The sequence below is a fragment of the Aethalodelphis obliquidens genome, unplaced genomic scaffold, assembly GCF_003676395.1.
Source record: "Aethalodelphis obliquidens isolate GAN/ISIS:26980383/991018 unplaced genomic scaffold, ASM367639v1 scaffold87, whole genome shotgun sequence".
NCBI classification, from domain to species: Eukaryota; Metazoa; Chordata; class Mammalia; order Artiodactyla; family Delphinidae; genus Aethalodelphis; species Aethalodelphis obliquidens.
Window position 1 is genome coordinate 1,449,162 of NW_020838031.1, and position 11,170 is coordinate 1,460,331.

The window sequence follows — 11,170 nt, forward strand, 5'->3', positions numbered from 1 at the left end:
TCTCTGGCCACACATGTTACGGAACATAAAACCACACAGTTGAGTTTACGTAAGAGAAATATTCAGATCATCAAATGAACACGTAAACAATTAAAAAAATTTCAGACTGTGACATTTTTTAACTGTATCCACAGCAGTGAATGCATTTAACATCCCCTAATTGAAATAGTTCTTTTCTGGAGAAAAAAAGTATCTAGATTCAGGAAATATTTACTCTTATTTACTGGGGATATAAAAGCATCTACAATTCCATCCTTGCCCTTACAGAGCTCATAGTTTAACGGGGAGATGAAGGAGGAACGGGCAGTGGTGGAGCCAGCTTACTGCTCATCTTATACGGGGGCAGAGTTCCTGCAGCTCACTGTTCCTGCTGCATCTCAGCAAGGTTGTTTTGTTTACCAATGGAGCAAGCTGCCATATGACAATCGCATAAATTATGTGTACAGCTTGTTTTCCAGCCTGGAGGTTTGTTGATTCTTGCTAAATTTCTAATTCGGGGGAGAGTCTCATTATTTAGAAATTTGCATATTATACTGTGCATTCCAAAAGTCAAGTTCATTGACGCCTAACTTACGTGTAACAAACTGCATCTGTTTACAGTATATACTTTAATGAGTTTTTTTGTGTGTGTGTGTGTGGTACACGGGCTTCTCACTGCTGTGGCCTCTCCCGTTGCGGAGCACAGGCTCCGGACGCGCAGGCTTAGCGGCCATGGCTCACGGGCCCAGCCGCTCCACGGCACGTGGGATCTTCCCGGACCGGGGCACGAACCCGTGTCCCCTGCATCGGCAGGCAGACTCTCAACCACTGCGCCACCAGGGAAGCCCCTTTAATGAGTTTTGATGGGTAAATTCGTGCGGGGAAGCACCACCAACAGTCAAAACACAGAGCATTTGCATCATCCCCGAAAGAGCCCTCTTGGGGTCCAGCCCCAGCCCCAGGGAGCCACTGATGTGTTTTTCGTCGCCGTAGGCTTGTTTGCATTTTCTAGAATTTTATAAAAACGGTGTATTACTATGCTGAGTGAAAACCGGGGAGGTTGCTCTGCTGAGTTGGGGTCCCTCCCCAACTGCTGTGACAGCCTGGCTGGAGGGGGCCGGGGCGCATGTAACCTGGGTCGCGGGGACACTTCAGGCTGTTAGAATCCCTGGGAGAGGAGTGTGTAAAGGCCTGGGTGATCCTGGCACTTTCGGGTGGGAGGAACTAGGAGTCAGAAGTAAACCTGGGAAGCCAGCAAGAGGTCTAGTAATGGTAGTTGAGTCTCATACCTGTCTATAAGGGAGAAATCCTAGATGATTTCTGAAACTTAACGAGGCAAAGACATAATCAGGCCGTCTTATCTTTAGAATCATATTTTCCTTTCTAAATACAATAGCAATCCTAGATTTCACCCTAAAATCTTGGTTATTCTAGTCCAATCCTTAAAAAACCCATGGACTGTTGAGGATTGTAAGTGCCTTTCCTTTTGTAATATAGATCAATATTTGGACACATCCTGTCTCCCTAATTCTGTCTTCAAATTGAGCCAACGAAAGAGTCTGGGGGAAAAAAAAAAAGGAAGGTTTGAATAATTGGGGCTATGTTGAAGGAGTAAAATTAGAAGAGTTAAAACGCACGGCTTTTGAGCTAATCGGTTTGGAAACTCTTTACTTCTGTAGGAAGCGCAGAGGACCTGCCAGTGGTGCTGGAGTGCGCCCGCCTCGTGGAAAGGATGTACAGCCACATGGCACTGCGGGCCGAGGAGTTCAGGGTGTTTTCCCCCTTTATGGTGGCCCAGTATGTGATGGAGGCGCAGAAGGTAAGCCCACAGTCCTCGGTTGCAGGGTCCCCCAGCTGTGCGGCCAGCGACCCGTGGGGCCTGGCGGTCCTGTGCGGTGGCGGCTGTCCTGCGTGTGCTGCAGCCCCTGCAGGGTCCCTGTGCGGGCTGCACGAAGACACAGGGCGCTGGCAGTGCCCGGGTCGCGGGGGCTCTCAGCCACCGGTAGGTCTCTCCTTGCTCTGGCACAAACGCTGAGCCTGTTTTGCTCAGTCTCTGGGGTCATGAGGGAGGTGAAATGTTACCCCGGTCCAAGAGCAGGAGGCAGAAAGAGGGATCCTGGGGTCCCTCAGCAGCAGGGGCTCACGGGGCCGCTCTCCAACGCTCAGGCAGATGGCCTGGGGGAGATCCCGGTAGACTTGTTCAACTGGATTAAACGCTCTGGTCCCAATTAATCTGACTTTTGGCCTTAGTATTCTGGATAATTCATTCATTCTTCAACAGTGATCTCACTCTGGAGTGTCAGTGTGCTATTTTCACAGTTCCACAAGACCCCGCGTGACCTGTGTAGTAAGTTCGTTACAAGACTTCGTGTCTTACTTGTTTAAATGGAACGTCACACTCTTAAAGTAGTGTGTTCAGGTGTATTATCCTTGTGCAGGTATAGATACACAGTTACATCGTTTATCTTGCTCTCAATAGAATACCCCCCTTTGTAAATCTCGTAAGAATGGTGGCGAGCCACTGGTTAAATGTGTTCCATTAGAGGTGTTGGCGTTTCTCAAGGGAGGGTCGTCTGAAGGGGCTTCCTTAGAAAGCCTGGTGTGGCCTCAGCTTCCGTCCTGACCCCGCTTCAGGTTGTTTCCACAGCCCCGGCCCCAATCCCTCAGCCAGTGGAGATGGCCGTCACGTGGGCGGACGGTTGGCCGGGTCGGGGGGCGGGGTGTGTAGGGACTGGGGCCGCATACAAGGGCCCCTGCAGGTCGTCATTTGAATGAGATATGGGCTTGGGGTTTGGTTTCCTTGCAATTATTTAACATTTTTATAGAATCTTGTTGTTTCCCAAGCACTCAAGTCATTAATATGTGAGCTTTTGCTGGAATACGAGCTGGCATGATTTTCTTTTTTTAATAAATTTATTTTATTTATTTATGGCTGGTTGGGTCTTTGTTGCTGTGCACAGGCTTTCTCGAGTTGTGGTGAATGGGGGCTACTCTTCGCTGCAGTGCGTGGGCTTCTCATTGTGGTGGCTTCTCTTGCTGTGGAGCACAGGCTCTAGGTACACAGGCTTCAGTAATTGTGGCACACAGGCTCAGTAGTTGTGGCGCACGGGCTTAGTTGCTCCGCGGCATGTGGGATCGTCCCAGACCAGGGCTCGAACCCATGTCCCCTGCATTGGCAGGCGGATTCTTAACCACTGCGCCACCAGGGAAGTCAGAGCTGGCATGGTTTTTTGTTTCACTGAAGAACAAAATGAGACACGGCAATATCACTTACCCAAGGGCCAAGAGCGGAGGCTGTGATTTGAACCCTGAAGTCACTGATTAGTCTTCTGAGATTTACTTTATGAAAAGTCTCTGGTTTGCCAGCCTCATTATTCGTGTCTAATTTATGCTTATCTGTTATTTTTTAATTTTAATCTTGAAGGCCAAAGGCATTGGGAATTATCTGAGGCTGTTGCGTCCCAGAATCCACTGGCAGGACAGTCTACGTTTTAACTCTTATTTGTTTTTAAAATCGGGAATGAAGGAAGTATTCCATATGTATTAGAGGCTTCTACTGAGAGAGCCATAAATCTTTCTAGACCAGGAAGACATGCTGAGGTTTAATTACAGGCTAGATGGCAAGTTTTTCAGCAGCGGGTGGCGTAGGTAAAGGTCTTTCGGTGGTTGGGGCCGATGACAGTGAGACGGCCTCGGGCAGGAGGGGCAGCTGCTCCTACAGGCCTTGTTCCTTCCACGCAGAGATGTGTCACCCTGGAGACATGTCGGGGAAGTTACGGTCACTTTTATCTTCTCTTTTACCTGTAGATCAGATTTACAACTGTCCCTCTATATCAAATAGCTTAGAGTAAATAGTTTGCACTATTCCCCTGGCCTAAGGTCCTTTTAGGTTAACTTAGAGATGTTTCCATTCGTTGGCCAGTGACTGTAACGTTGTAGAAATTGACTTTTTCCCCCTGTTTTCCAAATAAGCTGTCTAACGTAAAGATGCAAAGGGGTTGTGTTGTCCTGATACTACCGGCCTTGCTGTCCCATTCCCCCCTCCCCATGCTCCGGGCTGTACTTCATAAGGAGACACACCAGCTAAAGGGCTGTGACATTTGGACTCAGATGCCCAGTTCAGACCTCAGTGCTGCCACTGGGGAAATTACTGCGCCTCTTTTTGCCTTTGGAAACGGAATTATTTGTTTAGTGAGTGGTGAATTCAGTGAATGAATGAGCAAGCCCTCACCCAGCTAGTGAGGTTAAGGACTTCTGGTTTCAGTTTGTCCGTTTTATTTTTTCTTTCCCTCCCTAATACCTTAGTATGGAATCACAGACAAGCCATTCCTCCTGTGGCCCTTGAATGTTCTTATCACCTATAAAACAGTAAAATTTAATTAAGATGATCATCTGTCAGATGTTTTTTGAGCTACTGTGTGAAAATAACCATATCTGTGAACAACAGCATCGTCTTAGGGGCAGGAACAAATCTCCTCTTTAGGACTCTGTCTCCTGGAGGTTGCCTTGGTGAATCATGCTTCTCCTAGTTAATAAAATGTGTCCTCTCTGGAAGCTGCATGTCTGCAGAGAGGCATGAACTCCTAGGTCATCAGGACACTAAGGAAGAACTGGCCACACGCCAGGCCTATCAGCCGGAACCCTGCTGCTGCTTTCTGGCTACAGCTGCCGCAGTGGGCAGACTCTGCCCTGCCCAGGTCCGGCTGCAGCCTGGGTGGCTCTGGCAGGGTGAGTAGTGCCTGCCGTCCTGGCCTCTGTGTCCACATACCAGCCTGAATCTCTGACCTGCAAGGTTTGTGCCAGTAGCCGATGTAGGCACGCCAGAGCTGGGCTGCCACTCCTCCCGCTGTGGCCCAGATTTTGGTTAACCCAGATTTTTAGGAAGACTTGCATCTTTGGACACAGGGACCGATTAAACCATTCTGGGGCAGTTAGGGATTTAGGGCCCATTGTGTTATTGTTGGAAGAAGTAAAAATATCTATGAAGTGGTAATTATAAGTCACGTCTGACACTGAGCCACGTGACGGGATCTATCAGGGATCCGGTTGGAGAGCGTCAGAGCCACTGCCCAGCTGCCCTGCTCTGGGGAGAGGTGGCAACATTGCCGCCCTCATCCCATAGTTAGTAGAGCTTCCAATGTGATTGGCCACGAGGAAGAATATGACACAGTGTTCAGGTGGCTCTTACCATAAGATTTTTTCTTTTCCCATAAATTTATTTATTTATTTATTTAGGCTGTGTAGGGTCTTTGTTGCTGCACAGGGGCTTTCTCTAGTTGAGGTGAGCGGGGGCTACTCTTCGTTACGGTGTGCGGGCTTCTCATTGTGGTGGCTTCTCTTGTTAAGGAGTACAGCCTCTAGGCATGCAGGCTTCAGTAGTTGTGGCATGTGGGCTCAGTAGTTGTGGCACGTGGGCTCAGTAGTTGTGGCTCGTGGGCTCTAGAGTACAGGCTCAGTAGTTGTGGCACACGGGCTTAGTTGCTCCGCAGCATGTGGAATCTTCCTGGACCAGGGCTCGAACTTGTGTCCCCTGCATTGGCAGGCGGGTTCTAAACCATTGTGCTACCAGGGAAGTCCTACCATAAGATTTTTTAAATCTAAAGATTCAAGTTTTTAAATGCCTCTGGTAAGTGCAGAGGCATCATTCACTGAATAGCAAAGGTACCCTTGTGATTTCGTGATGTTTTACTCCATCTCAGGTTTTTGTTTGCTTGAGTTGGCCTCTGTTTCCCCCAAATATAAACTTAAAAGTTTATGAATAGTCAGTTGTTTCACTTACAAGCAAAATGGCATTTTAAAAGGAATGTCTTTTCTCAAGTTGGTGGCAGAAGCTGGAATCCCTTGTCAGAGCCTCAAGGGTCTGGCACCTGCCTGTTTGCGCTCACAGAGAAGTGAGTGTGTCCCCCTCACCCAGGTCACCTTGTATCCGGCGGTGAAAGGCCTCCTGCAGGAGGGCATCTACCTCATCCTGGACCTGTGCATTGAGCCCGACATCCAGTTCCTGCGGGCCTCGCTGCAGCCGGGGGTCCGAGACGTCTTTAAGGAGCTGCATAGTGATTACGTGAAGTACCACAAGGCAAAGCACGAGGGAGAGAGAAGATACACCGTTTAAGCTGTGCACAGACGTGCACATGCCATGGCCCCAGGTCCAAGAGAGCTGGAGGAGGCAGGACTTCAGATGCTTGAATTCGTGGCATTGAAACACGTGGAAAATCCTTTGGAGTTTATATAATATGTATTGCATTTTACAGTTATTTTTTCACACTATTTCTTAACACTTTTTTATGCAGTAAGTATTGCAATAGAATCCTGAAAATAGATCCTGAATTCAATAAAATTTGCCAGATCTCCCTTGTGGCCATTCCAAATGTGGTTCTTGTCTCGGTCCAGTGGTTTGGGGTCCCATCTCCCCACTAGGAACTACGTAGAACTTGTTTTTTTCACTTCAGGTACATGGGTGTGTCATGAAGCCCAATTTAAATATCTTTGCCTTTTACGTTCTTCAAGAAACATGGGATGTTTTCTGAAACACCGCTTTTCTGCCCTCCCTCGGAGCGCATCTTCCAATGGAGCTGGGCAAGTCAGGACGAGGAGACTTGGTGTCGGCTGGGGATGGCGGCCCCTGCTGTCCGGGAATGTGCTGGGCCTGGGGCTCTTCCTTCCTGCTTCCACTCTCGGGAGTTTATTTTGGAATTTTATTTTCCTCTTTTTTTAAATTTAATTTAATATTAAGAAATACTCTTGTTTTTTTTGTATTGCCTAAGCAATATGTTTCATTGTAGCAACCTCAGAAAATAAAAGGGAAAACATTTAAAACTACCCCCAGTCTCAGCTGCACAGACAGCCGCCGTCATCTGGGAGGGCCTTGTTTCTGTCCCTTTGCATATATATATGTAGATGAGTATTTAAATAAATGTATATAGAGTTGCCAGATTGGATCATAAGTGCATTTTTTTGTTTGTTTTAGTTACCCAGCTTTTTTCCCTGTGTAATATTTCAATAACGTCTGGGGGACATACAGATACTAGACACACGGTAATGGCTGCATAGTTGTCTGCTGAGTAGACACAGCTGTTTTATTTAATAAATCCTCGTGGTAGACATCAGATTCTTTACAAATTTCCTTTTACAGATGATGCTTGCAGCCAGCTCTTTCCTGCTATAATTATTTCTATAAGATAAATTCCCATAAGTTGTATTATTTGTTAAAAAATCCTGTCGGTTTTTAAGGATTTATGTAAATATTGCCAAATTGCCCTCCAGAAGGTATACAAATTTATCTTCCTTCCAGTGAATCAACTTTAATGTTATTGATTTTCTTTGTTTTAATGCCTCCTTGATAGGGAAATGTTATTTTGTTTTGAATTTCTCTAATTACTGAGATTTTTCATTTTTTATACTTACCATTTTTATTTCTTATAAAAATTATGTTTATACAGTTATGTTTCTTATGTAATATTAGCCTGTTTCTCAGTTGGGATATTTGCTTTTTTCCTTACTCATTATCTTTGTGGAATTTATGTTGGAATTTTCTTGATACCCCTTTTTTAGTCAGTCAAAATATAGACAAATTGTTTGAAGGATCATCCCTAAGCAAAAGGTGTTTGTTTTTTTTTTAATCCTAACTTTTCAAGCACGTGTTATTGTAGCAGACAATATAAAATGGATTTTTTGGCAACCTAAGAGAAATACCCCATTTTTCACGCCTCAAGATTTGATTTGGGAGATAGTTCTGCTTTGCATTCTACATGTTTTAATCCGTTTCCTACCCTCTGTCTAGACATTTGTGTGTAGAAGCTTTCTAAACTCTGCTAACCAGAAGTGGATCCGGCGGTCTGACATCTTTTGCCTAATGCTCTGCATTGGTGGAATCCTGTCCCTGTGCCCAGTTCCCTGCAGCATCCTCCGCGGGGTTGATGTTGTTCCTTTTTCACACCTGGAGATGCTGTGCTGGAGCCTGCAGGGGACCTTACAGATGCAGATTGTAAACAAAGCTGGAATGAAGACCATGTTCTTGGCTTTACCCTTTTGGTCAAGTGCCCCAACTGGAGGGTCACTGGTCTCTGAGGCCCTCACAGGTTTGCGCCTGTTTTTTTCTCTGCCAGAAGTTCAGGAATCCCCCTGCTTTGGGGCCCTTCCTGGGGTGCAGGCCCGGAGCAGTTCCTCGGGCGTCCTGGTGGTGGCACTGCAGGGCTGCTCTCCTTGCTCAGGACTCAGAGGTGCCTGCAGCCTGGGAGGGAGGAGACGACGGGCCTGTGGATCCGGGCCGTGCCTGCAGACATCTCTGCTTGAACGCTAAACCTTCCTAGGGGAGAATAATTTTCCACTCTGTTTTGGTGGTTAATAGGGAAGAGGAAACCATTTTCTTAGTGGTAATCATGGGAGCTCGGCAGTCCTCATTTTAAATACTTTATCAGACTAGACCTTGCGGGCAGAGAGGTGGCCCCGGCTGCTCTCCGTGTGGCAGTGGGGCGTCCCGGGGTGACAGTGAGACCCCTGTGATGTGTGTGGCCCCAGCCTCTGCCCTGGAGGCCTGTGTGGTTCCTGCATCTGACATGCTGACATCAGTCCCTCTGTGCAGGGCGGTGCTGGGCCTCGCGGAGCTGGCTTCCTGCCGGGGACACCGACTGAGACCTGCCGACAGGTACGCAGGATCATGGCAGGGGGCCCCAGTGCAGGCGCTGGGCGAGGGCGGGGCCGTCCTGGGGAGGTGATGTCTGAGCTGAGACCTGCCCGGATGACCAGGAGCCCCCAGGGGCCTTCAGTCAGGCTGCACGGACGTCGCTTGTCACCATGGTTTTGGCCAAGGATGGGCACCCGAAGGGCAGGACAGATGTGCTGGAAGTTGGGGGGCGAGAAGAATGAATGTGGGGCTCTGGGCTGTGCCTGCGGGGGCTGCCCTGGCCATCCTGACCGCCCCCCGTGGACCAGAGCGGCTGGGCCTTTGTGGCCTGTCTTCCTTCTGGGCAGCTTCCCAGAGTCCAGCCAAGGAGGGCTCACGCGATTCGGGTTGGAAGTTTTCGTTTGCCTGGTTTCTCGTTTCATCTTCAAAATAATTCAGCTACGCCCCTTCCTCTTTTGTCTAATCAGCTCTCACCTTTATGCTTCAAGTCCCATGAAATCCTCTGCAGAGGTGTAGGCTGGGTCACCTATGATTCTTCGTTCCCTCCCGTGTGTTCCTAGCTCTCTCTTTTCTCTTTCTCGTTTCACTTTCCTTTCGGAGGGTCTCAAGCCCCGTCTGTCTGTCTCCTCCCCGGCCTGACGGGTGTCACAGGTGTCATCCTGGTCGCTGGGCCAGAGGACTCTCGTCACCTGTGTCGCTGTGGACATCCTGCCCATGCCTCCCAGCCCCCTCCCGCTTGCTGGTTCCGTGGCTCTGTGTCCAGTTCCCTCCCATTTCCTGCCTCCGTTCTTTGTAGCCTTGGCGTCCACGCCGAGGACCTCCCCACCCCTGGCCCCCTTCCCGCCGTCCCCACATCTGTCCCCACTCGGCCACCGGCCGCTAGCTGTTCGCCCTCCCGTGGGAGCCCGCTCGCTCCAAGGCACCCTCTTCAGTGTCCCCTCCCCTCCGCACTGCCTGGTCTCGGCCTGCCCCTCGTCCCTCCGTGCACCGTGCCCGCCATGCTTCACCAGCATCCCCCTCCTTTGGCTCCTGTCACTGTGTCACACTCTGGTTATCCTGCGCCCGGGCGGGCAGGAAGCTCTGTGGCTGGAGAAGTAACAGAATCATGATGGTTCTCCACAAAATCCTGTTCTCGCTGCTCGGCTGACTCCACCTCTTGGGAGGAAAATCTCTTTCTTCCTCAGAGGAAGAAGCATGGCCGAGGCGACATGGCTTCGAGGTGCTGTGAATTCGTGGTGATTGGGTTGTTGTAATGATTTTGCGTGAGGTTATAGCTGATGGTAGAACATAAATGTTACGGAGGAGAGAAAGGTTTGCAAAGTGTTCCATCGTGAATGCAACCGTGACGAGTGGGAAAGGGTTCTCGTTACAAAGGAGGGCCGAGGGGTGCGGCTCAGCGGGAGGGCCTCAACCACGCTGCAGGCGGCAGGGCCAGGCTCCACGGGCGTCGGGATGAGAAACACATTCGGAGAAACGGAACCGTGAAGATCCCAGCAGAGAGCGCCTGGCAGGTGCCACAGTGGTGATGAGCCCCAGAGGAAGCAGGGGGGCAGCCACGCAAGTCAGCATACAGGATGTGGCCACACTCAACTGACCACCGAGGCCACTTTCAGGACTGAGGTGATTGCCCTTGTCTGTGCACATGTGGGTGCGCACGGCACTTGGTGTCCCGGCTCTCTGGCCAGGTGGCATGTGCTGGTATCTTCTCTACCCTCTGGGCTTTTATCACAGATTAAATGAGTCAAATAGCCTTTTCCCAGTCTTCTAACCACATCCTCGGTCTCTCAAATCTCTATCACTTTCCTTTCTGTTTACTGATGCACACAGAATATCTTTAACCTAAAAAACTTGAATATCAATCCTATAATTCTCCCAAATCACCCCAGCCCCTTCTCTTGACCGCCGACCAGATATGAGTAGTCTACGTTTGTCATTCCTATTTACCTTGATATCCTCCCCCTTGAAGCTGCCCTCAGAAAGATCCTGGGGCCAGTTTGAACCACCCAGCTTCTGGGCTATTGGGTTGGCCCTCCATCTTCCTTGTATCCAGGCACCTTTGGCTTTTCTGCTTCTTCCATCTCCAGGGTCCCGGGTGTCCCCGAAGCTCGCTCTCCCTCAGGCCCTGTGTCCCCAGGGGTCAGTCCCTGACAGTCGTCTCTGGACCTGCTTCCTCTCCTCCCCCTCCGACATCACTGAGCAAAGTCCCTCTTAAACTTCCCAATTTCTGCTCCTCCAATTGCCTTGTCTCTCGAGTTGACAACTGGAGAGGGCAGGGCAGGTTTCTCAGTCAGCCGCCCAGACTGTTAACTAAGCCCCGCCAGGGCTCTGAGCTCCTGCCGCTTGCATCTGCGTTGCACCCCAGCCCCTGTCTTCCCTCTGTCTCCTGCTGCCTCTGGCCATCCATCCCATACATTGTGTCTAAATGGTCCTAATGGTTGTATCTCATCTTTAAAACCTCCAAGGACCCATTTCCTTCGAAAAACCACCCTCTCATCCTGGCGCTGGAGGCTCTCTGTGATCTGACTACGGTCCGTCGACAGCCTTTCCAGCTGTCGAGGATGGACCTTC

The 11,170-nt window shown here is 49.6% G+C and overlaps 1 protein-coding gene across 8 annotated transcripts in view; it reads left to right on the forward strand.

Annotated features, from left to right (window-relative positions):
* URB2 (URB2 ribosome biogenesis homolog) overlaps positions 1-10,872 on the forward strand; it is a 29,519-nt gene extending 18,647 nt beyond the window's left edge. For 4 of the 8 annotated variants that reach the window (XM_027094062.1, XM_027094063.1, XM_027094064.1 and 1 more), the window contains 2 exons: positions 1,659-1,798; positions 8,561-10,872. In XM_027094062.1, the coding sequence (XP_026949863.1) occupies positions 1,659-1,798; positions 8,561-9,118 (698 nt within the window). In that variant the 3' untranslated portion in view covers positions 9,119-10,872. Of the gene's footprint in view, positions 1-1,658; positions 2,905-5,893; positions 6,911-8,560 lie in introns of those variants that run through there. The other 4 variants (XM_027094069.1, XM_027094068.1, XM_027094067.1 and 1 more) reach the window with 4 other exon arrangements.
* The last annotated feature ends 298 nt before the right edge of the window (positions 10,873-11,170 follow it).